Consider the following 14,412-nt stretch of genomic DNA (forward strand, 5'->3'; position numbering starts at 1 on the left):
CTGGGAAAAACTGGTAGGATAGGCCTTCAGATAGATATTTTCAGGAGAAGATGCTATGAGCCCAATTTCTTGCACCTCCTCATACCTAGAAAAAGCATTAAAATCATTAATGGAGACATCTGCTCCTCATGACTAGGGAAACCTTCTGCCAAAATATGTGCCTGATTGCACATATACCCCTTCACCAAAATCACATATATGCTGACTCCCACCTACCTCTTTAAAGCAGTTCTTCATTGTTATCTGGGAGGCTGTCTCCCAGGATATAGTCCTCATTTTGCCCTGAATAAAACTTAACTCAAAACTCTCACATCGTGCTTTTTTTCAGTCGACACAACCAAACATGAGACTACTGACACCAGCTGACCTAGAAATAGTGATTGCAAAGGTTCTCCAAGCATTTCCCCGCTGGCTTTCCCTGCGATTTTAATATGTTCTGTTAAATAGAACACTGCAACAATAATACCTTTTCTTTACAAGGGAATTTAGAGAGGAAAACCTATCATTTATATTTTGCTCTTTCTTATCATCTTTGCTGTAATTTAGATAAGCAAAAGCATAGCCACTTAGATTTATTTTTATAGCTGGGTGGAAAGAGGCAGGAAAAATTTTAGCAACTGAAGATACATGAAAGACCAGGAAGTGCCAAAACCCGCAAGAGTACATGTGACTTCCCCTAGAGGATGGCAAGGGAAGGTGCCCACACATTGTTGACGGGACTGTACATGAATTGAGCCCTTCCCTCAGGAAGCTGCCTGCCCACCCGCCACCCACTGGGCCGTGGGGAAAGGAAGAGGGAGCAGAGGCGCTCTGTCACCGTGACCTGCATGCCCTCAGCTGTCCCCAAAGGCTGCTCCAGATCAAAAGGCATGTCTGATTTTTAAAACGTATGCACCACAGGAAATGTGCTACACTTAAAATATGTTTTTAAAAAAGACTGGAAGGAAATACATCAAAAGGTTAATAGATTATACCTGGATAGTGGGGTTACCAATTGTGCATTCCTTCTGTATTTTTCTTCTTTATCCAAAATTATCAGAAAATGTTATTTTTCTAGTAAGAAAGATCTATGTAACTGTATGTAGATAGCATTTTATATTTCCATTTTCAAATTAAAAAAAAAAAGATTAGAAGGCGGTAGCTTGACTATACAGAACAGCTGCTCTGTGGCAGGACCCCCAAAACAAAGGTCATTCAGAAGATTTAACTACTACAGGCACAAAACACCTAAGACATATGTGCCCAAATTGCCCCGTTCTTGGCGGGTATCCAATGGGTCAGACAATCTCAACTGAATGCTTTCAATCTTTTGTGCCAGGACTCGTCTTTTAACAGGGGTCTCCTTCCTGTTTTATTGTCAATTTTCAAATTTCTAAATTATATCCAATAAACTTACTAGTATTTTTCATCTACAGACTTGAACTTTAATAAACTGCCCCAATTTTTTTTTTTCAGCAGGAATGGCACAATTCCCAGTTCATTCGTTCCACAGCATCACCTGTGTGTCTCTGACAACATTAACTACTTTGGCTTTCACAAGATGCATATTCCTGAATTCTGGTTTATGGCCAAAACCCAGCAGCTCCCATGTGAGCACTTCCGTGAGTATCCATGGCAATTACAAATGCTTAAAGATGAGGGTACCGACCACAGAGTGCCATTAAATGTACTTCTGACCCTCAAGATCTGTGTGTGCTTCACTTCTCCATGTGGATCCTGCATGTGCACAGAATAAGAAATTACATTTCATGGAAACTGCTTTGCAATAACAAAGACAGGGTTCTGAAAATGAAGGAAGTAAAAATACAAATGTTTAGAAACTACTCAAGAGATTTTTACCAGCAGGTAGTTTATAAATTCAAAACAAGAATATTGCCTTCAAGGATTCCAGCTTGTCCAATTTTGACAAATTTACCTTTGCCATTATTTGTTGTACTGTTTACCACATTTTAGTTCAGGGGGAAAAAAAAACTAGAATTACATTATAGCTAAAAATCAGAGAACAGCAGAGCTGCAAGGGAATTTAAAGATCTTCAACCTGCTCATTCTAAAGATTAGGAAAATTGTGAATTAGAAATGTGGAGAGAGGTGATCCAGTGGATAAGAATTTGTCTTGCAGGGAAAGTGGGTTCAGCTCCTAATTGGGAAACTAAGATCCCACATCCAGTGGAGCAACTCACCCCACATGCCGCAACCAAGACTCAACAGAGTCAAATAAAGAAATGTATTTTTTAAACGTGGAGAGATGGTGGTAGTGATTTTAGTCGCTAAGTCGTGTCTAACTCTATGGGACTTCATGGACTATAGCCTGCCAGGTTCCTCTGTTCATGGGGTTTCCCAGGCAAGACTACTGAAGTGGCTTGCCATTTTCTCCTCCAGGGGATTATCCTGACCCAAGGATCGAGCCTGGGTCTCCAATCCTCCAGCTTGGCAGGCAGATATTTTACCACTGAGTCACCTGGGAAGCCCATGTGGAGAGATACTCCATTGTATATATGTGGGAACTCTGTCAATGTTATGTTGGCAGCTGGATGGGAGAGGAGTTTGGGGAAGAGTGGACACATACATATGTATGGCTGAGTCGTTCTGCTGTGCACCTGAAATTATCACAACATTGTAAATCAGCTATGCTGCTGCTGCTAAGTAGCTTCAGTCGTGTCCGACTCTGCGCAACCCCATAGACAGCAGCCCACCAGGGTCCCCCGTCCCTGGGATTCTCCAGGCAAGAATACTGGAGTGGGTTGCCATTTCCTTCTCCAATGCATGGGAGTGAAAAGTGAAAGTGAAGTCACTCAGTCGTGTCTGACTCTTCGGGACCCCATGAACTGTATGTAGCCCACCAGGCTCCCCCGTCCCTGGGATTCTCCAGGCAAGAGTACTGGAGTGGGTTGCCATTTAATCAGCTATACTCCGATGTAAAACAAAAAGTTAAAAGAAAATATGTCAAGATTAGGTGACTTGACAAAGGACATGTAGGCTGAATGGCAGAGAAGGTCCCAGGCACAGCTTACTGCTGTTTTCTTTACCTATCAATCCTAGAAAGTAAAATAAGAGAGTAAAAATACTTCCAATAGTGTAAAGTTCACTAATAATAATAAAAGGTTAATGTATTATGAAATAAATAATAAATACGTGGCCATGTTCCTCAAAGCAGGGTTCTGGCTTCAGGGAGAAGTGGGAGAAAAAAGATCCCAACATTTCAACAATGAGGAAAAATACATGTACACAAGGAGCAGATCCCTCACCCTAAGAGCCACACTCTCCAGGGTTAGGGATTGCTGTGTTCCCTGCTGCTGGAGTCAGATGACAACCTCATCCCTCAATGCAGCCTGTAGGCTCCAGGCATCAGAGATTTCCAGATCAGGAGAATCTCAACTCCAGCCTTATCTCTCTGTGTGAAGAGCTAAAGCAATTGACCTGGCCTGTCCCATCTGGCTATAACCCTGTGATTTTTGGCTGGCACATCTGAGAAGTGGTCTTAACAGCCACTGAGCATGTGAAAAGAGCTGACCTAATTATTCGTCAATAACAAAACTAGAAGATCCATGCTGAGCTAAAGGCTGACCTGGAGGTTCCTCAAGCTGGCACAGCTATCTGGTTCCTGCCCCTCTGGAATTTGCATGGGGACTTACTGTAGAGTTTCACGGTTATGGTCTTAGACATATAAAAAGGGAAATCGCTGCTAAAAGTCAGGGGATTCCTGGCCTAAGTCAGCTCTGGGAACTTCATTCATTCACTGATTTCTTTATTTGATCACTCTCAAGAGATGGAGAAGGAAATGGCAGCCCACTGGAAAATCCCATGGATGCAGGAGTCTGGTAGGCTGCAGTCCATAGGGTCGCTAAGAGTCGGACACGACTGAAGCGACTTCACTTTCACTTTTCACTTTCATGCATTGGAGAAGGAAATGGCAGCCCACTCCAGTGTTCTTGCCTGGAGAATCCCAGGGACGGGGGACCCTGGTGGGCTGCCGTCTACGGGGTTGCACAGAGTCGGACACGACTGAAGCGACTTAGCAGCAGCAAGAGATGGTCCCTACATGCCCACTGGGAGTTGGGTTACCTGTCTTTCCAAGACTCATAATCTACTTGGGAAAATGCACAGACAAAACTTCATATAGTAAAGTGAAATGGAGATATGAGAGACTGAAAGAGGTCATAGAAGCTTTACAGAGTTTGGTGGTGTGATAGATCAAGAGTGAGTATTCAGGAGGCGGAAGGAGCTGAAGGGCCTACAGGCCAAGAAGGTGGGGCAGCACCTCAGATGAACGAACTTCTGATTAGTATAGCTTTCAATGGTCACTACACATCTTCATCCTTTCATTATTTTTCCTTCCCAAGTAAAAAGCATCATGAATTCCTGAGGACTATGAAAAAATAACAACTAAAAAATAACAAATAAAAATCAAATAACAAATGTAAAGTGTTCTGAACATATAAAATGGAACACAAATTCTAACAACCATTAACAACAACCAAAAAAAGAAGTGTAATTGCTGCTTTATCTTAAAGTGAGCCATTCAACCAGAGTGATAAACACAAAATGCCTGGGGAACCACGGTTGGAGATATAAGGACTACGATTCTACTTCAGAGGGAGAAGGGAAAGGGTTATTACTTCAACATTTAGTGATTTTGGCTTTTTGAAACCCCCTCAGTAGCCACAGTGACCAAAAACACAGCTTTATGTCTAAAGACAGAGCCTAGTGGGCAAGTAAGTAATTCAGTTCAGCCTCTGCTTCCCTGGTGGCTCAGATGGTAAAGAATCTGTCTGCAATGCAGGAGACCTGGGTTTGATCCCTGAATTGGGAAGGTCCCCTGGAGAAGGGAATGGCAACTCACTCCAATATTCTTGCCTGGAGAATCCCATGGACAGAGGAGCCTAGCAGGCTATAGTCCATGGGGTCACAGAGTCGGACAGGACTGAGCAACTAACACTTTCACCTTCCTTAACTGATAATGATATTGTTAATTGTAAATCCACATTTTTTTCACTCTTAAAAGAGAGGCAGAACAGAGAAAATATCCTGAACTCATCCTGGTCTTTCAACATTGAGGAGAATAAAGACAAGAATCTATTCATTCATTCAATCATTCATCACCATTCATTTATACAAACATGAAAACACTGGGCCCTAGTTCCTATGAACTTCCCTCTGGGACAGGACAGTCACTTCCTAGGGCTGCTATAACAACTTACCTCAAACTGGGTGGTCTAAAACAACAGAAATTTATTCTCTCACAGTTCTGGAGGATGGAGTACAAAACCCATGTGTCATCAGAGCTGGTTCCTTCTGGAGGCTCTGAGGGAGAATCTGATTCTTGTCTCTCCTCCACATTTGGGTGGGTGCTGCATTCTGTGACTTGTAAACTCACCACTCCAATCTCTCCCTCCCTCCTGTCTTCACATAGCATTCTCTTCTCTATCTGTGTCTTTTCTCCTCTTATTGGACAGCAGCTATATTGTATTATGGGCTTCCCTGGTGACTCAGATGTAAAGAATCCACCTGCAGTGCTGGAGACATGGGTTTGATCCCTGGGTTGGGAAGATCCCCTGGAGGAGGGCACGGCAACCCACTCCAGTATTCGTCCCTGGAGCATCCCCATGGAAAGAGGAGCCTGATGGGCTACAGTCCATGGGGCTGCAAAGAGTCGGACATGACTGAGCGACTAAGCACATACTGGATTATAGCCCACCCTTATCAGGTATGACTGCAATTTAATTTGATTACATCTGCAGACCCTATGTTCTTCTAAAGTTGTATTCATAGATACTGGGGGGTTAGAACTTTCACACATCTTTTGGGGAGACACAATTCAACCACAACAGAGAGCATGTACCCCCACTGTAGGGTCACAGTTGGATTATCTTACCACCTTTTCCACCAAGCAAGAGGCTATCACTAATGTTAAGGAGGTTACAGCCTAGAGAGACAGAGATTTACAGATCTCTCTATCTCCCTTGCTCGTATTGGCAGTTATGGTTTTAGCTCTGTGGGTTTCACTGTGCCCTTTCTGCCCATCCCTGGCTGAAGACTGTAAGCTCCCAGAGCACAGGCACCATATCTGTTTTCTGCTTCCCATTACATTCCCATCTCCTTGTAGATTGCCACTAAGCATTTAATAAATAATTTTTGAATGAATGGATGGATGGATGGATGAGTGAATGAATTGATTAAATACAAGCAGGAATGACAAAGGCCTATGCATGTAATAGTGATACACACAACAGATCCACAGTGAGGAACAGAGAGGAAGAAATAATTGACTCTGATTAGTAGGATGGTAGAAGATTTCAAGAAAGATTGAACTCAGTCTTGCGGGATTAGTAGGAGCTCATAAATAGGTAAGGAATAAAAGGTATTCTCTGCTGACCAAACAGTATGAGCAAACAGGTATAAAGCAGTTAATCTACAGTTTTTGGGGGGAACAGTTAATAGACCAATTAAGCTGGAGCAAAGGGTACCTAAAAAATGTGAAAATGCTTGGGATGAAAAGCAGCTCATAGAGGACTTTGAGCACAGACTGGTCTGAGTGCAGTTGCCACTGATCTTTGTTGAGAAGGAAGATGATGCAATCCTACCTGTGCTTCAGAAGGAAAAAAATAAAACATTTTTTTAGTTTTAAAAATATAAAATTGGGCACTCGCGGCAGCCACAGCGCAGATTCGACTTCACTCGCTCGCAGTTCGCTCCACGCCCTCTGCAACCATGCCTGACAAACCCGATATGTCTAAGATTGAGAAGTTCGATAAATCGAAGTTGAAGAAAACGGAAACGCAAGAGAAAAATCCACTGCCTTCGAAAGAAACGATTGAACAGGAGAAGCAAGCAGGCGAGTCGTAATGAAGCGTGAGCCGCCAGCATGCACTGTACATTCCACAAGCTTTGCCTTCTTATTTTACTTCTTTTAGCTGTTTAACTTTGTAAGATGCAAAGAGGTTGGATCGAGTTTAAATGACTGTGCTACCCCTTTTCACATCAAAGAATGGAGAACTACTGACAACGTAGGCCGCGCCTGCCTCTCCCATCTGCCTGTATGGCTGGCAGGGAAGGAAAAGAACTTGCATGTTGGTGAAGGAGGAAGCTGGGTGGGACGACAGTGAAATCTAGAGTAAAAAGCTGGTCCAAGGTGTTCTGCGGGCTGTAAAATGCAATTTAATCAGAGTGCCATTTTTTTTTGTTGTTCAAATGATTTTAATTATTGGAATGCACAATTTTTTTAATATGCAAATAAAAGTTTTAAAACCTGAAAAAAAAATATAAAATTAAAAATAAAAGGAAAAAATATATAGAAACGATTCATGTTCATGTTCCTTCTTTATCCTCTTAAGTGATAGTTCTTATATTACTACAAGGAGTATTTTATATTTAACTGTGCATCTACTATGTATTTATTTGCCTAAAGAAACAAGAATTATACACAAGTGATTACATTTTATAGTTATTATCACATCATATATGCCATTTTATTATATACATTATATAATTAATTATATAGCATAATTAAAAGATTATATCTGAGAAGTACTTAATAGGATGATGTCATACTTCTTAAGCGGAGAAGGCAATGGCAGCCCACTCCAGTACTTTTGCCTGGAAAATCCCATGGATGGAGGAGCCTGGTAGGCTGTAGTCCATGGGGTCGCTAGAGTCGGACAGGACTGAGCGACTTCACTTTCACTTTTCACTTTCATGCATTGGAGAAGGAAATGGCAACCCACTCCAGTGTTCTTGCCTGGAGAATCCCAGGGACGAGGAAGCCTGGTGGGCTGCCGTCTATGGGGTCACACAGAGTCGGACACGACTGACGCGACTTAGCAGCAGCAGCAGCAGCATACTTCTTAAGGGCTTCCCAGGTGACACTAGTGGGTAAAGAACCCACCTACCAATGCAGGAGATGTAAGAGATGCAGGTTCAATCCCTGGGTCAGGAAGATGCCCTGGAGCAGGGCATGGCAACCCACTCCAGCATTCTTGCCTAGAAAATCCCACGGACAGACGGAGCCTGGCAAGCTGCAGCCCACAAGGTCACAAAGAGTCAGACAGGACTGAACTGACTTAGCATGCACGCATGGATGCACAGTTCCTAAACCTTTTCTCAGGACAATAACCTGGAACTGAAAGCCAGGGGAAGATGGACTATCTATCAAAGAAATAATTCATTTCACCTGTAGCAAAGCATTCCAACTTCTGAATCAAGGCTAATTTCTTTTTCTTTTTCCTGCATTAGGGCTTGGCAAGCCCACAGGCCAATAACGCTCACATCTGAGGACGTAGCAGGGTTACCATCTGTTGCTATCTCCATGAAGCACCAAGGACCCCACTGACATCTGGAGAGTAGCCAAGCCCCATTAGAGTGGGGCCTGAAGAAGATACCCCAGTTATCCAAGGAGATCTGTTCAGTGGCAGAAACTCTGCCAAATGAAGAGATATTTATTTATGTTCTTGATGCCTCCAGAGGTCTTTGAAAACAATACAAACATTCTTAGAAAGAAGTATTCAACCATTCACTCACCTTATAAAGGAATTCATGATATGGAACTGTTAATCGAGATAAATAGCTACCCACAGGGAATCTGCCCCAGCCAGCAAGTTCTGGTTAGGTAAATGGGACACTGGGTGCATGGGGAGGGCCTTGTGAGCAGAGTGGAAGTGGCATGAAGAAGAAAGAAAATTTATTTCAGTCTCACAAACCCTACCAGGTAGGCCCCAGAATTACTCATTGATAGTCATCTCTTGTTATTTAGGCTATAAGACACCAGCACAGTCAGGACTGTGTTATGTCTCATGCTGGTATTTAAGTCCTAGCACTGTGCAAGCATATAGGTGTCCAATTAACATAAGCTGCCAGGCAGGAGGGTCTCAACCTTAAGCACACCCACTACATATATTAAAGTTACATATATGAGTGAGTTTACCTCTCCCACTGAACAGTAACCTTCCAAAGAAAAGAAAGGGTGCTTGTTTATTCCTAGTACAGTGCCTGACACTTGGAAAGTACATAATTCCTGAGCTTAAGGGCACTTAAATACCTTGCACAAAGTTAAATAGCTAATTAACAAGAGGCTTAGGTTTGAGCTACATCTGTCTTAATCTATTAATGAAACCTATGCTTTTTCCTACTACTTGGTTTGGCCTAAACCTAGTCTTATGAAAGGACTAAGATACCTTTGGAAACAGGTTAGCCACTGTACTCCAATCTTGTAAGACAATCTGTGTAATTACTTACTATGAGTATCTCAATCATTTAATGTCCAGTCAAAACACAAGGATAATTTAAACATATGCAAAACACATACATCCTAAATACTAAGTCCAAGATGTCATTTTCCAAAATATAGATTTTTAGGTACTAATGTTCCTAAATTTCTGTTTAGAAAGGATCAGTTTAGGTGGGCATAGAAAGTTTTAGAGAAATCCAAAGCAAAAATTTTTAAAAATCAATTCCCATTTTATGTATAGTTTAGTTCCTATTAGGAAATATTGTAAATTTCCTGTACTAACCCATTCTCTTAAAACTCCTAACCATGTTCTTAAATTAAGACAGACCGAGAATAACCTTTCAAAGATAATTATTTTTAAACTGCATTTTCTCACATGGCCTATGGACTGTATCCTTTTGCCAAAAGATTAAAAAAAAAAAACAACTGAAAAACCAACTTCTAAAATGCACTAGGCTTCTTTTATAAATTCTCAAATTAAGACATCTTATTTCAAGCATTTATGCAATATATTTCATTCCAGTAGACTGCAAAAATTAACACTCTACCTACAAATATATCAATAATATGAGTATAAAAGAATATTTATACTAGACTCATTATGTTAAAAAAATACAGGTAAAAATAAAAGGAAATAAATTCTATCTTGAGGAATACTTTATCCTTATTTACTTTAGAATTTTATAGAATTATAGAATGGACAACATTCTGTAATTTTTTAGAAAATGTTATCACTGTTGGGCAGAAATTCCCCACAGTTGATCTCTAACCATAGTCTAGAAAAAAATTAGCATAAAGACATGTTAATATGACAGATAATGTTCTTCCCATTACTGACAAATTTACAAGTTTAACTGTTATAGTTTATAAAAGACACCTTTACCATCCTTTCTTGGAATTGTTGATAAAAAGTTTTGGGAAGATTTTAGGAAAGAGTTCTAGGGCAAGATATTCAGCGAACTTGGTTGGTTGGTTGACTAGTTGGTCGGCTGACTAAGTAATTAGTTGCTTGGATAAACAAATTCTAAGTGTCCATCTTGGATTCCTGAACCAATAAAATGGATTTCTGAATATTTGATTAAAGAATCAAGTTTCTTAAAACCTCTTCAAAGCTTCAGTTTCTCAAGAGAGTCAATGAAAAGCATTAGGACCTTTTTAAGGTACCAGAAGTTAACAAGGAAAATGCCCTAAAAAAGATCATCAAGAAATTCTCCAGAAGGTTATAATCACCTTGTTGTATATTTGATCCCTGGGTAGGGAGGATCCCATGAAGGAGGAAATGGCAGCCCACTCCAGTATTCTTGCCTGGGAATCCCATGGACAGAGGAGCCTGTCAGGCTACAGTCCATAGGGTGGCAAAGAGTCAGACATGACTTAGCACACACACACATGATCATGATGTGCTAACTACTCTAATATATATTCCACTGATGTCTTCCAGAAGCATCAACTTAAGAAGGCAGGATGTCTTAAGTGTCTGCTTACCAGGGAAGTAGGTTTCTACTGAAATTTCAAACATTTATTCTTAGAGGAATTTGGAGAGATCCTGAGACGCTTAATAAAATGACTCTGAAAGCATCAGAAAGGACAGTCATGAAGTATACTCAGTATTTGATGGCCAGTGCCTGCAAAAGAACCTCATTCCCAGAAGAAGTTGACCTCCTTGGTATATTTCTTCTCTTATTACTGATCAGAGCTTCCCAGGTGGCACTAGTGGTACAGAACCTGTCTGCCAATGCAGGAGACATAAGAGACATTGGTTCAATCCCTGGATGGGGTAGATCCCCTGGAGAAGGGCATGTCAACCCACTCCAGTATCTTTGCCTACAGAATCCCATGAACAGAGGAGCCTGGCAGATTATGGTCCATAGAGTCACAAAGAGTTGGACATGATTGAAACGATTTAGCACATATACACACATTAATGATCAAGTCAAAGGAAAGGGGGCCTTCTATGAGCCCCTTGGCTTCTTCCACATTGGCCTATTATACCTGAGTAGCTTACCTGTTCTATAATTAGCAGGCAGTGCTAAACAGAACAAAGATGTTCTGATTTTAACTCACTAGTTAAATATCCATGATGACATTCTAATGTGTCTTGTCTTTTGTCTATAGAGTCAGTAATAGAATCATATAAACTGCTATTAAGGATTTTGAAAGTGAAAGTCGCTCAGTTGTGTCCGACTCTTTGCAACCCCACGGACTATATAGTCCATGGAATTCTCTAGACCAGAATACTGGAGTGGGCAGCCTTTCCCTTCTCCAGGGGATCCTCCCAACCCAGGGATGGAACTCAGGAGATATTGGTTCAATCCCTGGATGGGGTAGATCCCCTGAAGAAGGGCAGGTCATTGCATTGCAGGTGGATTCTTTACCAGCTGAGCCACCAGGGAAGCCCAAGAATACTGGAGTTTAGCCTATCCTTTCTCCAGCGGATCTTCCCAACCCAAGAATGAAATCGGGGTCTCCTGCATTGCAGACCTTCCTGGTTCTTTACCAACTGAGCTATCAGGGAAGCCCAAGGGACTTTAAAGATCCACAAATAAAGAGTTAAATCCAGAAGATGATAAAAATTCAGTAAAATTATATATTAAGGGAAACAAAGAAATTGATTTACCTGTATCACCATCAACTTCCTCAGGTTGAAAATGTAATGAGAAAAGAGATATGATTAAGTTTTATGACACTTACAGGGAAAAAGTATTTCTGATTTCAGTACTATCTGAAAGGATATAGTCACTATTTCTTTGTGGTTCAAAGGTAAGAGTTTCTTATCATCAAGATTTCCTTCTCAAATGTGTGATTCATGAAAAATGAAGCAAAAATACTTAATGCATATCTATTTTTTTGATTTGAACAACAACAACAAGAAACTTGTTAGTAGTCTTCCAATGAAATAATATTAATCCCAAGTGGGCGGACACCACGCAGAGTAATTTTACCTGGTCCTCACATTTTTTAAAGGCCTTGTCACCTTTGTAAATAACTTTCCAAAAGATAGGGCAAGCAAATGGCATTTTAAAGAGGTTGTGTTAGAAAGAAGAAACATATTTGGTTATTAATTTTCTCATTATTGTTGGTTTGCCTAAACAGGACTGGCTGCATGTCTTTGTCCAACATGGAGGACCAAATGACATGTCAGACTCTACAGGCAGCTTCACCAGGAAGCAAGTATCAGATACAAGATCAGAGGCTGTGACACTTGTAACTAGGATCATTCCAATTAAAATTAGGAAAGAAAACAAAATAATAAAAATAATTTTTAAAACTGTACCGTAGTGAAATAAAAGGAGAGAAGAGAACAACCATTTCTTTAACAACAGCTGTGCAGACTAATTAAAAAAAAAAAAATCATTCATATACTTTCAAAACCACTCATTCCCAACTGCTGCCTTCATACTGGCAAATCCAAGAAATTCAAGACATGTAAACAAGAATAGATTTGCCCTTAAATCCCAAGGTCAAAGGCAGCATCTGTTGCTTCAGGGTAAAAGAAAGGCTTTCTTTTTGCTGGCTAGTTCATTGTGTGCTTTTTTATTTTAACAGAAGAAAAAAAGTAAATGCATATTTTCTAAATGTTTCCACATTACCTTTAGGTGGTACAAAATAGAAAAACCTGTATAAAAGAGAATAAACATCCAGTATTTTGATATTTGAGTTACATGGATGAAAGCCTGGCCCTGCTGTGATTTTTAAAGCTGACAGAAAATATTATTTTCATACCAAGACCCCCTCTTGCCATTTGGCTATTTAATTATTCAAGGAATTTCTCTGCTTATAAAGATTAATAACATCAACTCAAGCCATTTCTGAAAAGCACTTTCACCTCCTGTAGGAGACAGATGGACCACAGGAAAACATCCTATCACATTACATACGGGCAGACAAAAAGATTTCAGATTACCAGATTAACACAACCAGCAGGGAAAGAAAGGGAGAAGTACCAAGATAGGAAATAACCGACAAATGGAACCAAATATTCTTCAGAGCCATCATTTTGAAAATAAACATAATTTGGAACCCACTGTAATTCAATTTTACCTGTTTCAAGCTTCCAAACCTGGCTAATTACCATAAATGTCAGTTCCAATTTAACCAAAGACTTTGAAAATCTAGTGGAACCTTATTAAAACACATTGGTATCAGGGGACCAAGGCACCACCTGCTTTCAAGGTCTTTTGTGTGTTAGTGAGAAATGTGTTATGAAACCAAGTGTATGCCCTGGACCCACAGTAGAGTAGATTGTGGGATTTTACTGTACTTTCATGTTATTTTAATTACCAGCATCCCCCGAGAAGACATGCTTGCTCCCACAAAATCTAAACACTTCCTATCTATCAATTCTCTCACATATGAACGGACTTCCCAAAAGTATTTCCAGAAGGATGTATATAAAAAGATTGCAATGTCATTAAAATCACAGACGAATTGTATTTGCAGATTCACAGAAGCAGGTGGCATTCACTTTTTCATGAATATGTTTCTAAAAATCAAACACTTACTTTTAATTCCACAACTCATACAAGGATCATTCTCATTTTCAAGTAAATAATTCAGAAAAAAGTCAAGTACTGCCCCTTCATCAGTTGCGCTCTCAATTCTCACCAATAACCCATTATCATTTACTAAATACCTTCCAGAACTGTTTACAAGCATATATAAAATACATTTTTGCATAATGTGCTTAAAAAAAAACTGGGATCGTACTGTATTTTCTACAATTCCCTTTCACCATCCCAAGTGGCTCAGAAAATATACCAAACACAATCTGAAAACTCAGTCCTTCTACCACAGACCTATGTGGACACAGAGGCAAGCATGCATGCATACTTAAAAAGAAGTGGTACCAAAAAAAGCTCCTTTGTCTCTTATTTCAGCGGTTAGCTACATAGGAAAGCTATAAAGCAAAAATGCCATTTTTTTCCCAACAAAGTTTTTACTTTGGTACTAGTTATTTTACTTTAGTGCAGGACATACCCAACTGTGGCCAGCAGGCAAGATCAGATCCAGTCTGTTTTTTTGTACAAGACCACCTGTTTTTGGTACTAGCCAGTGAGTTTAAAATGACTTCACATTGTTAAACATTTGGGAAATTTTTCCTTAAAGGATAATATTTTGTGACATGTGAAAGCTATATGAAATTCACATTTATGTCTGTAGATGCAGTCTGACGGGAATACAGCCATGCTCAT

General features: G+C 40.2%; 2 protein-coding genes across 12 annotated transcripts in view; one reads left to right on the plus strand and one right to left on the minus strand.

Annotated features, from left to right (window-relative positions):
• The window catches only part of TNIK (TRAF2 and NCK interacting kinase), a 405,472-nt gene that overhangs the window by 262,140 nt on the left and 128,920 nt on the right, over positions 1-14,412 (minus strand). The gene's annotated exons all lie outside the window — the stretch shown is intronic.
• On the plus strand, positions 6,651-7,029 carry LOC147379530 (thymosin beta-4-like). Its single transcript, XM_086394213.1, has one exon. It carries the CDS (start codon positions 6,709-6,711, stop codon positions 6,841-6,843), a length of 135 nt encoding a protein of 44 aa, XP_086250339.1. The 5' UTR covers positions 6,651-6,708; the 3' UTR covers positions 6,844-7,029.

This window comes from Bos grunniens, chromosome 1 (genome assembly GCF_055505025.1).
Source record: "Bos grunniens cultivar Pamir isolate PY7600 chromosome 1, Bosgru_T2T1.0, whole genome shotgun sequence".
Classification (NCBI taxonomy): domain Eukaryota; kingdom Metazoa; phylum Chordata; class Mammalia; order Artiodactyla; family Bovidae; genus Bos; species Bos grunniens.